The following is a 12912-nucleotide window of genomic DNA, read 5'->3' as shown; positions in this document are numbered from 1 at the left end:
TTGCATTTCAATGAAGAAAAGAATTGAAATATTTCAAGATTAAAAACTACTATTGCATTACTTGAAAAAGTTTTCTTTTTGGACTCTTGAGTGCTCGATGGAAATAATTGACTTTGTTTGAGCTATTTTATAGCTCTTTATTCTTGTCGTGGTAACCGACTTGCTTTCATTTAGAGCACCATTTCTGATAAATTGATTTGTGACAATCCTTTACCTGCTGAGCGCTCTCACTCTAACAGTTACCGCATTTCTTGTGTGGACTTTAATACTCTTTAACACAAAGCTGTTTCTTTGACTTAATCTTACAGCGAGTGTTTATACTCTCCCCTTACCACCCCTCTGATCCCTCTATATGTATGATATTATATGTTTCCTGTCATCTTTTTATTTAATCCTCTCATGAGCTGTTAAGTAGTTTATAGACATGACTTATTATGTAATTATGGATAGTTGTGCCATCTTAAGGGTGCGATGTTCCCCTTCTTTCATTAAATGAAAGTTTGCCCTCCTTTTGTAGGTTTGTTTCCGTTTCCTTAATGCAGCAATAAAATGAATAATAAAAAAACTTAGTGTGACACTTACATAACCGTATGACATAACTAAATATTTTTAAAAGGACCGATTTGAAATACAGTTAAAATCTTTGTAATATAATTAAAACTGCAATGTAAAAATCAATTTTTAACAGCGCCATTCTACAGTTGAAACATTCCATAAAGTCTTATTGCACTTAATAAGCCCATACAACTCAAATTTCCTTTTTACACCGTTGTGGATTAATCCACAATTTAATTTGAGCAAAGCAATCAACTAAGTGCAACGTGCCTGAAAGGGTTCCTCTATTATCCTAATATCAAATGATAGTCATGGATGTAACACAGATATTGAGAACATGCATGAATGTACAAAACACCATTATAAAACCACAAATCTATGATTTTTGTATATCAGCCTGGCTATCCATTTTAAGAAAGTGAGTAACTAATTAATTACCATATGTTCAGTTAATAATGAACCTATAATGTGCTTTATTTCATATTCCATACTTAAAAGCACATAGTAACAGTCTTAAAATGCTTTAAACGGATTCAAAGTTTAGAAAGTAGAAGAAATGATTCGGTTATATTCCCCAGCCTGTATCCGATTCTCCCACTTTCTAAATTTAAGGATTTTAAAGATAATTCTGGGGTTTTAGTTGGCCTTATGATGCAATTACCATCCAAGCGTGGGATCGTTTGGCTAGGGCCTCTCTATCCATCAAGGATGATACTTTTTTACTAGTCCTGTTATTCACTATTAAATGCGCCTTGTGAGAGGGATAAAACTCAATTGTTCTACACCAAAAGTAGTCATGACCAGATTAAAATATTCATGAATACCATATTTCTAGGGTTGCTTATACCTTTGCCATACAGTTGTCATCAGATGGAGTTAATATCTTTTATTTAGTTTATAACAGAATTTCAGAAATGCCCAGAGACTAAATGGCATTATTCTTTTTCTGGTGTTCAGACAACCGTGAGAATGGCTCAACTCTGACAACTTAATTGGATCCTTTAAAATAATGTAGCCATTAACTGGCTGCAAACACTCAGTTTTCAGCAATAGTCATAATGACCCATAATTTATTCTAAATACAAATATCAACGCCCTTGTTTGCCTGAAAAAGAAACCCTCTCTTACTACAATACAGTGCAACAGAGGCAAATTAATATGAATGATACAACTGCAACAAACAAAAAATGCTCCCCATCCTCCAGATGTGCAACTACCCAGCATAGAACAGCTTACACTGGAACTCAAACATAACAGTAATGACAGCATGGCGAAGCTATAGATTGAGCACAGTTCACTCAACATTAGGTCTTACTGAAGGCTATGTGACCAACAAAGTGAGAGGATACAATGGCTTTCATCTACAATAACATACAAATTATAAATGAAACAATCCAAAATCCAAGTTGCAAAGCTTAAACAATCTAGTTCAATAAGGCGATCAAACTCACTGCATATGTTTGTATCCCTTCTTCTTCTTCAACCTCCTTGGCCAACTTCTTTATAACTGCCACGGTCGGAGCCTGTACACCTTTTATGAGGAGTGGAAAGTGCCTGTTCTGTTAAAGAAAACACAACGCAATATATGTACATTACAGCGATGTAATAATTTGATGGTGGATTGTGAATCTTATATTATAGAGAAACTATATTAGATTAGATCTGGCATTTTGTTGGAAACTGTCTCACTGCTGTGTTGCCCAAATTAGCTTATAAAATAAGATGGGTTGTGGAGTCATTTATCTAGTACCCAACTGCTAATGTACTCATCTATCCACCCAAACAGTATACTACCAAGGATCGCCAAATCAGGGGAGGCCAAACCCATTCAAGTCTACGGCCAAAGCTACTTTACTATTATATGGATCATTGCCCCAATCTTAAAGAACCCTGTTCACCTTCAACACATTTAAAAAAATGTCTTGTGCCAACAATATCCATAGCTCCCATCCATATGCACAGGACTAACATAAGGAATCATAAGGATTGTTACATACCCTGTAAGCATCTGCTCATGGCATGTAGTGCTGTAGATTAACATGCTCTGCATACTCCTGCCATCTATATTTTGGGTTTGGAGTTGTGCAACTTATTTTTCCTTGAAGAACTCTTTCCAGTCACGAGGTAGAGTGACTACTCCTCTTGGGGATACTGCGCATGAACTCCTTTGATAAACTGTTTTCCTCCAGGCGGGTGGGAAAGGAGTGTAAGGAATATGTAAAAAAAAAAAAAATGGATGTCCATGCTAAATATTAATGCAATGGAGAAATGTGTAAAATTCAACTGCAGCGGCAACAGGCGTCCAGAGAGAAGGATGGGCGCATGTGAATCTGCAGTACTACATGCCACGAACAGATGCTTACAGGGTAAGTAACAATCAGTTGGATGGCATGTGTGGCTATAGACACATATGCTCTGAATAGACTGAAAAGTAGTCCCTCCGTTAAAGTAGTTGCTAGTGTGTGGGAGTTGCAGTAGTGTGAAAATGGGTACACTGGGCTGACTTACACTGGCTTGTTGGCGTGCTAAAACAGCCACACAAAAGTATTTAGTACATGTGTGTGGGTCAGACCATGTAGCTGCTTAGCAAATGTAAGCTATGTGGGATTTTCCTAAAAATACCATAGTTGCTCCCTTTTTACGAGTGACATGTGCCCTGGGAGTTACAGGTAATAGGTCTGAACGGATTTGCCTATCCATCTACCTATGCCTGACTTGGATATAGGATTGCCTTTTTGGGGTGAAGAAAACGTTTACGAAGAGTTGTTTTGTTTTCCTAAAAGTTTTAGGTCTATCTTAGTAAAACAGGAGACCTCTCTTTACATTTAGAGTATGAAGATCTCTTTCTGCTACCGAATCAGGGTTCAGGTAAAAAACAGGAAGCTCAAGTAATTGATTGAGATGAAATTGAGACATTACTTTAGGTACGAATTTAGGATTAATACAAAGTACTAGTTTGTCTTTAAGTATTTAAAATAAAGTTTCTTCTAAGGGTAATGCCTGGAGCTCAGTAACACGTCTGAGTGAGGTACTAGCAACCAAAAAGGCAACTTTCAATGACAGAAATAGAATGGAACATGAACGCAAAGGCTAAAAAGGAGGACCCATGAGCCTAGTCAGTACAATGTTTAAGTTCCAAGAAGGTGCTGAAGGTACACGAGGTGGAAAAACTGGCTTGAGTCCTTCCATGAATGCTTTAATGACAATTTTTAAAGAGGGGTAGATGCTACCTATTTTGGAGATGCAGCTATGGCAGCAAGATGCAACCTAATAGCAGTAAATGCTAAATTGGACTTCTGAAAATGAAGCAAATAATGTCCTGTACTGTGGCCTTTAGGGGATTGATTTTTTTAGGTTGGCAGTAGCAAACAAAACATTTCCATTTTGCAGCATAACAAGCTCTAGTTGTCAGTATGCATGCTTGCTTAAGAATGTCCATACATTCTGTTGATAAGTTTAAATAAAGAACAATACGAAATCCTGAGGTCTAAAAGAAATGGTGTACAAAGTGTGGCAAAGCCACTACTATCTATTTAGAAGTGTTGTGTGTGAAATGTCAAACAAAACCAGGGACTAGGCTTAACAGAAATATCTTTGGGTATTTACCTTTTAAGGACGAAATCCCTCACTCACCAAAGGTGACAAGCTTCATCATTTGGGATTATCCTCCCAGAGGAAAAACCTAGTTCCTCTGGGGGCTACAACCCCCTCTCTGAGAGGGAGGAGCTATGGGATGTTTTGAATGTTGTCTAGGACGTACTAAATCCACAAATGAAGAGCTAATAGTGTGAGTGAGGGCGCAGCGCAAAAATAAATGCTGTGGAAAAACTATGAGGAAAGTGAATTAAAACTAGCTCGAGGGCATCCACAAAACCTTTATCAGGACGTGCTTCGCCAGGATTAAAAATGCAGTGCACCTGCGGTCTGGATTCGAAACCGAGGTGGTGTAAGAAAAACTACTTGGTCAACATGTTTCAGCCAAAGAAGCCTGAATGTAGGCTGGGCTTTCATCAGGACCCATGATGCTGCTGCAGAGAATGTGAATAGAAAAGGATACAGAGACAATTCTTCTTGGTGTGTCAATTCTAAGAAAAATGTCACCTATAATCAAAAACAGAAAATGCAATCATCAATTTAATGATTGCCGGTACATATAGACACTGGTGATGTGACATAATGAAGAAAATATATTTATTGGAATGAAGTTACCCGTAACTACTGGGTAAATCGCCAACCCCTCTCCCTGGCAACCACTCAGGAAAAAGGCACCGTTCTGGAAAGGACGGTGATAAAAAATTATTTTAAATAACACGTCTTGTCAGATTCAAAAAGAAAGAACGAGTGTGTACCAATAAGTGTAGAGAACACCAACAAGCCTGTCCAAACAGCCACACTCTCAGAGGAGGACTATAAGCAGGGTAAAATGGTACAACCAATGACATGGCAGGATATAATGACCTTAACTATGAGGAGGTAAAAACAGTATTTAAGTCAGCAAAATCTGCTTGAATTTCATGAAGAAAATAATGAAGACAACAGAAACATCCTTGCGGTCAAAGGTTAATGACCAGGTATCATACCGACAGTATAGCTACAGTAACTTTTGTGGATTAACTGACACTTGACGTACGATAGGAACGTGGGCTGTAACCCAAGTGTGAGGAAATATGAGAGAAAGAACTATGCCAGAAGATCAAAATAGACAGCCAGAGCGCAAAGAAAACATGCTAAACCTAAATAATATCCATGGCAAAACATCAGAGGGCTTGCCTATCAGTCGGTACCTCGGCGAAGGGTTGAGCCTGAAGCCGGAGGTAACTAGAGATGGAAAAAGGCCTCAGTTTTAAAGGGCTACTGCTGTAGTGGCCGCCAATCCGGTCGATAGACACTAAAATGGTTGTCTAAACACGAGGAATAAACAACGTATGCGCACTGAGGTAACACCTTCAAAAACTTTGCACATTTCTTCCAATGATATGTGATGTGTTTACTGACGCAGGTGCAATAAGGTGACGCTACTCTCAACACCTTGCGCGCGTCTTCTGATAGTGTACTTGTTCGCGCATGCGTGTTAGCAAGTTAACACAAGCAATGTGCAGTGAGTGCTTTAAGCTGTATACAATAGCGTATAAATCAAAACTATATTATGGCAAAAAAGTATATATCTAAATGGCAAACAATTATGTCTGCAATATTAGGGATGGTACTTTTATTCACTGATGCAGATTAGAACACGGCCCAACTCTCAAAAATACAGGGAAAACCAAAATCATGTAGCTGCCAAATGACAGCGTACAGTTAAGAGGTCAAAACGGTTCATTAACAGCTGGAAAAGTAGGGAAATATAGATTGAGAATGATACATGATTGAAATACCCACACATGCAAGGTCTCAGATTACTCTATCATACAACAACCTAATAGTCTACAGACAATAGCTTTCATATCAATGTCAAGACATATGTTTGTAGACCGTTCCATTAGGAGCCAACTGTGGAGAATGTGCACAATGTAACTAACAAGAAACACGCCTAAGCTTGAAACAGGTGGTGTCTTAAACACAGTTACCTGAAGCACAAAGTCTAGTACCCCTATATGTAGAGAGGAAGAACAAAGAGGCGCGGCGTAACAGGAAATTTATAGTAACAACCACGGAATGTCATCATTCATGCCTCTGGTGTCACTCTGTAGTTTGTGAACCCACCATTGTTCACGTCTGAACAAAAAAAGAAGAGGTAACATCACTAATGTGTGGCGAAATGAATGGTTTCTCCAAAACTGTCCATTTCAAATCACATGGACTGTGTTTCACTGCCAGAAAATGATTAGTCAATTCTGTTGATGACTTGCCACCACGGACGGTGCTCTTATGCTCAAGACTGAATTTTTACCCATTGAGTAGTCATCCCTACGCACCGCAGTGGACACCTCTTGGTAGGATCCTCTTTCAATAATCTGTAAAAACTAACATCTTGTAGTTGTCTCAAACATTCGTCTTTTCCTGAGCGGTTGCCAGGGAGTGGGGTGGTGATTTACCCAGTAGTTACGGGTAAGTTCATTCCAATAAATATATTTTCTTCATTATGTCACATCACCAGTGTCTATATGTACCAACAATCATTAAATTGAGGATTGAATTTTGTGTTTTTGATTATAGGTAACATTTTCCTTAGAATTGACACACCAAGAAGAATTGTGTCTGTATCCTTTTCTATTCACATTCTCTGCAGCAGAAAGACGCTCCAACTTGTGAGGGAAAGACGCTCCAACTTGCGAATAAAGATAAAATCGACCACAGAAGGCAACGTTATTTTAGAAAGGTTGGCATGGTAAAAAGCAGAGGACATCGATACTTTAAAAGAGGCAACACTTTAAACAGATATTGTTGCTGCATGTTCGTGCAAGACCCCACTAAAGTGGCACAAGAGGAAGCAATATAAAAGATCACATCAGAGACTCAGACCAGCCTTAGATCCCATGATGCGGATGTTCAATAGCCAGAAGAACTCCACATATAACATGAGATAAAGGATTTCTTAAACCACAAGGCAACCACCCAGTGCCGCTGATCAAGAGAGACCAAAAAAACAGTCTTGAAAAAGATGGCACAAAATTGAAATAAAAGCAATCGAAACGAGTCGACGCCATACATTTTGCACAATTGAGTAATCGTGCCTATCCTGTGCCTATCCTGTATACTGCAAGAATCAAATGCGCTCAGGATTGGTTGCTTTAATTTGAGATACTCGATGTACTAAGTCTTAATGACAAATCATATTGTCTTCTTGTTTGTCTCTCCCTAGTGTTGTGTTTTTAATTGCTGAATTATATGGCACTGTCTGTTGTGTTTCGAAATTAGTATCTTATGTTGACAAATCTAGTGTGATTTAGAACTGTGAAAATTTCAGTTAGCACAAACTTTGATCAAGTATAATTGGTTTTATTGTGTGATTTTTTATGTTTTTAACAAAATAATATATTTGATATAAGTTTTTATATATATATATGTTTTGTCATATTTGTCCAATGTAAGTGTCCAATATTAACATTTGGGCTTGATTAGCTAATAATCCTGCCAAGGGAAACTTTTTACTCTACGAGTGTTTTTATGCATCAGGTCAAGCCGTTCTTAAAACTGATCGAGGATCGGCTCCAGTGGATATTATCCCCAAAACAAAGCATTTCTGGGGAGGAAGCTTTGATATACTTGGAGCTGTGATCAAATCCAAAATTGAATATTTTTGTTTCAATGCCAAGACCGAAGATCCAGGGGCAGCAGATGCTAAGGTCGAGGAGGTGGAGGCACCTGCTGTAGGATGAAATTTCAGAACCACTGGGCTTCTGAATCAGTTACAGTGCAGCGCATGGCTTTTCGCAGTGGAGGACCGTGAGCAGTCTTTTCGGTCACAGCAGATGCTTTGGATCAAGGCTATATGTACTCACAGCCGGATACTTCTGTGCAGTCTGAAGGGTGACGGATTCCTGATTAAACTGGAACTCAATCGGAATCGTGGATCTATAGTGATTCATCTTGGGCTGCTGAAGCTTCTTCATCTTCCTACTTTTGTCAACCGAAGATGTACGGTACATCGTCCGCTTGCTTGCACTGCATTTCTTGGCGTTGAGCCCGTAGATCTTTTTTGATCTAAAAGACTTGCAGGCCTCACAGCTTTCCTCTCAATGATCGGGCAAGAGGCGTAGGTTACAGATGGAGTGTTGGTAGGTATGAGGATACTCAGAATGACAGTTTGGACAGAAAAGGAATCTAGCACGTTCCATTAGCAGGTCATTCCCCGAAGGACGGTAAAAGTGGGGAAGGGTGGCCCAGGGGCCAAGAAAGAAAGACGAAGAGCCACTAATCGTAAGAGTGACCGGTCGGATGCAATAAAACTACACGATCGAGACTCTACCACCGAGTGAAAATGTACCAAAGAATCGAAGGAGCCCAAAGGAGTCTTGAACCGGAACACAAGATATTACATCCAAATTCGTCGGTGGAAAAAAACAATCTGAAGATGGCGTCAACCATGTACAGTATTACCAAGAGGAGGAGTGACACAGCCTTGTTACTCTAAGAAAATGTCTTGGAACAAATACTGCTTATAATCAACAGAGCCCAACACTAGATGGCGGACTTATGCACAGCATGTCTATCTACAGCACACATGCCTCAGACATATGCTTATTTCAAAAATGCTTATGGCTTCAAGACAAAAATGTCGAAATAAAGCTTTACAACAACAGTATGCTTATTTCAAGATTTATTTTAAGACCAAGATGTTCGCAAAAAGTGAAGTACGTTTTTCCAGAAAAATACTTTATACTTTAAAAAGTGGACACTGTAATTTTCAAGGTTTTTAATGTCGACTATGGAAGGAAAACAAGAATGCAGTTTTTGCAGTTAAGTATCCAACTTGCAGATTTAATCTTCAGGCTCTTTGGTCAACACCAGGCAGGGTTCAAATCACTTCCAAGAGTGCACCACCACCCTGCACCGGGGCGGCTGGGTGTAGCGGTCAAATTCAAGGTTAGGTACCCAATGTTAACCAACAGAGACTGGGGTTACTCGAAGTAGCGCTGCTCACAGGTGAGTAAAGCAGTGTCAGGGGTCGGTCTCCAGGAGTTAAGACAAGTACAAGGGGGGCCACAATCAACACCATACTCTCAACCTCAACTGCACAGGGACAGCCGGGTGCAGAGTGCAAACACAGTGTCAAGCACCCAATGCTAACCAAAAGGGGAGATCGGTCTTGAAGAAAGGCTGCAGTCTGAGGCCAGATGAAGAAAGCCCACAACTTCCCAGGTAGTAGAGATGCTAGAGGACGTAGGTACACCAATAGTGGAGGTCCCCAAGACCCAGGGACTTCTGGTTCGGGGTGTCATTAAGCGTCAGACAAACTTTTACCAGCATGTTGCAATCAGGAGTGGGGGCGGGAGGGTCTTCAAGTTGAGGCAACAGGTGTCGAGGAGCAGTCTGGCAGGGATCAGCCTGTGAGAAGTTGGCCTGATATATAATGTTCACTATTCTAGTGAGCACTTTGTATCAGTCCAAACAACCCTTATGGTGATTGGTTGTAAGTCAACCTTATAGACCAGCTATCCTAGTAGCGTGGATACGGGCAGTCTTCGGGCTAAACTCTAGAGGGCGTGTCAAGCCAGCTGTTATACCATCACATATACCCCTTGAACACCAAGTGAAAGGACACCACACAAGTGTTATGAAAATAAACAGCGTATTTATTTAGATCACAACAGCCCTGTACTCTTTATGAAGACAGGGTACTAAGCACACAACAAAACTTATGAAAATACTATAAGTTGCACAATTTACACAAATGCCCGAGGGGCACGACAATACATATACTATGGAAGTGGAATGCGAAATTACTAGCAGGTAAGTACTGTACTAATAGGCTTTGGAATCGCTAGGACTATGTTACTGAACCTTCAGATTACTAGTAGGAGGCCTAGGGGACTCGGGTGCAGAGTGTGCACTCTCACGCGGGATGCGGGACAAAGGCTATGGTAGCTACATTTCACAAAGTTAGTGTTCTCGGGCGAACCTGATAAGGTAGATCGAAAACGACAGTGGATCCTGACCCTTGGATAGTGAGGCTATGCTGGGGCACCGAAATGCCGAGTTTACCTAGCCCAGGGGCTGCAGCTGCATATGTCTCAAAAGACGTCGGGAATCCTCGTAGACGAACCAGGAGCCTGAAGAAAGAAGTTGCTGGCAGGCGACCAGTGAAGATAGTTCGAGTGATCCAAGCCTGGATCGAAGATGGATGACACCTGAAAGCAGAGGGGACCAAGTTTGTGACTACTAGCCAGTAGTCAGGTGGCACCAGGAGGGCACCGGATGGTAGTCACCTCGACTAGGTGAGTGGGCGACGCTGTGCTCTGCAGATCTCACGGACCAGGAGGCGTTGTCGGCGACCAGGATGGAGGAGCGAGCTGTCCCACGATGGATGATGCTGTCGACGTCGCTGGACCCAGGATTGGGGCAACAAGTCTTGGCAAATTCAAGCCCACGCGGTGGACTCAAAACGGCGTCTGGAGTGGACCAGGAGGGTCCGGGGTGCTCCTCTTTTGGAAGGGAGCAAGGGCCAGTCTGGAGCAACCAGACCAGCAGCAGTGATGTCGTCGGGCGTCGTTAAGAAGGCCACAAGCCAGCGGGCTAGTAGCCAAACAACGCAGTGAGCAGCAAAAAGCAGAAGGGCCCCACGCAGATCGTGGAGATGCTGGGAGGCTGGACTTCGGTGCTGGAGCTGCTCAGGTTCGGGCCTTCTCGGACCCCAAAGCACTCACCAGAGGATCCCTCGGCGGTCGTGCTGGATAAGGGCTGTGCAGTTTTGATGATGGCCGGTCCCTCGAGGTCTCGTCGCACCTACGGTTCTCAGCTTAGCTGTAGAGGTAGGTAGAGGTCAGAGGTGCCAGGGAAGCCAGGCCTCGTCGTGCTGGTCGGTCGGATTCCTGAGGAAGGACGTGCAGCAAACTGCAGTGTTCTTAGATGGTGCCTGCGGATGCAGGGGGACTACTCCTTAGTCACAAGGGAGAAATCTTGAGAAGAGTCTTGAAGTCCTTTCGTAGAAAGTCGTTTCTTGATTCAAAGATGATCTAATTTGGAAGTGTCCCCGCTCCTGCCTTTATCCTAAAGAAAGGGGTGGGTACGCGACTAGGTCCTGCCCTAGGGGTGGGACCAGGAGGGGGGTGGTTACACCCCTCTCCCATGCCGGACTTTCCCCAGGCCAGGGGCTGGTGTGCCCCTGGAACTGGTTCTAGCTGGCAGATGCGTAGTGAGCACCGGGGTGCCACTCAGCAGTCACCTTCCTGTAAAGCCCTGCCTACCCAGGATACACAAATCCCTGTCTGGGATGGTGCTAGCACCGCCCCTGACAGGAAACCCTTTGTCCAAGCTCTCCTCGCTGGAAGGACTCTCAGCAGCAGGAGGTCAGACTCGTGTGTGGTGGCAGCATCCATTTTGTGGAGCTGAGGCTTCGTTTAACTTTAACCGGGGTTCACAGTTACATACATGTCGTGTCCCTCTAGAAGGGTGGAATGCTAACCCCGTCGCCAGAATTGGCGAGGGGTTAGTATTCCAATTCGTATGACACCTTACTCGACATGTTTTGATAAAGCAATACCAGAGATAGCATTTAACCGGGAGGATTATAATGCACTTAAGAGTATATGGTATGCGTTATCATGGAACAGCTATTAGGACTTGGTTCCGCAAGCTGCAAACGGGCTCAGCTCATGCCAGAGCACCATTTCACACGATTCCAAGCACTCTGCCTTCAGGATTGTCAAGGCCTGCCATAGGAGTGACTGATAGGAATCTGTGTGTCCATTTTTAGGGTTAGATATAGGTATACTATATCTAAAGCAAAGGGTGATTACACCACCTTGCCCCAGCTGTCGTGCAGCCAGTTGTGTCAGATTTAGATGGCCATCCAGGGGTGGCATAATACATGCTTCAGCCCCTGGTGGGCCCTGGGTACACCTATGCCCTGAGTTACAGGGTCTGATAAGGTGGCCCAGTACCAATTGGATAATGCACCTAAGGTACACATGTCAATTTAGTGAGAGAACAGCTAGGCTGTGGGTCTGATTGGCAGGCCCACAGCCAGAGAAAGTCGTAAACCAGTGAAACAAAAGCAAAAAATCTGGGTGATCATAGGATTGCAGACCCTACTCTCCTACACAGCCCACAGTGGACTCTAGCACAGAAGTGTTGGGGGGACCTTCAAAGGACTGGTGGGCCACTTGGACTCAAGTCCTGGGAGTCAGGTGCACAGATGGATCCTGAGGAGAGTTTGCAGTCCCTCAGGGCAGAGTACTTTTTCTTTGCTTATGGCTTCGTTTGAACAGGTCCACCCACTGTCCACTGGAGATTAGGAGCCTTTCCTGAAGGCAGTCAGTCCGCAGAGGGTGCTGGAGTTTGCTGATCTGCATGGCAAATCGCTATTCTTCAGCAGGTGTGAGAAAGTGCCATCTTTCTTGCCTTGGTATGCCCCCACCTTTTTCTGAACGGCTGATGTGCTTTGACGGAGTGTGCCCTGGGTTCCTGCCAACCAGGTACCCAGGGCCTGTGTTCCTTCCCTAAAACTGTGCTGAAACTAAAAACCCAATTAGCATCTCTGGCCACCTGTCAGCCCCTAGTAAATGGTACCCTAGGTACTCAGGGCATGGTGACCCGAGAAGACCCCCGAGGGCTGTAGCACTTATTGTGCCACCCTCAGGGGCCCAGTACCCTGGCACCCACACACTGCCTTCGCAGGCTGAGTGCCTATATACAGAACTAAAACAAGAGTCGACATTGCGCACATCCCTGTGTACTATGCCCACAGAACCCACT

General features: G+C 42.9%; 1 protein-coding gene across 2 annotated transcripts in view; it reads right to left on the bottom strand.

The window, feature by feature from the left end:
- The window catches only part of LOC147722937 (uncharacterized), a 417291-nt gene that overhangs the window by 270679 nt on the left and 133700 nt on the right, over positions 1-12912 (bottom strand). For both annotated transcript variants that reach the window (XM_086965333.1, XM_086965332.1), the window contains exon 7: positions 2007-2114. In XM_086965333.1, coding sequence (XP_086821459.1) covers positions 2007-2114 — 108 coding nt within the window. The remainder of the gene's footprint in view (positions 1-2006; positions 2115-12912) is intronic.

Source organism: Lissotriton vulgaris, chromosome 4_1 (genome assembly GCF_964263255.1).
Source record: "Lissotriton vulgaris chromosome 4_1, aLisVul1.2, whole genome shotgun sequence".
NCBI lineage: Eukaryota > Metazoa > Chordata > Amphibia > Caudata > Salamandridae > Lissotriton > Lissotriton vulgaris.
Note: the sequence above shows the minus strand (reverse complement) of the source record. Positions and strands in the feature narration are given on the sequence as shown.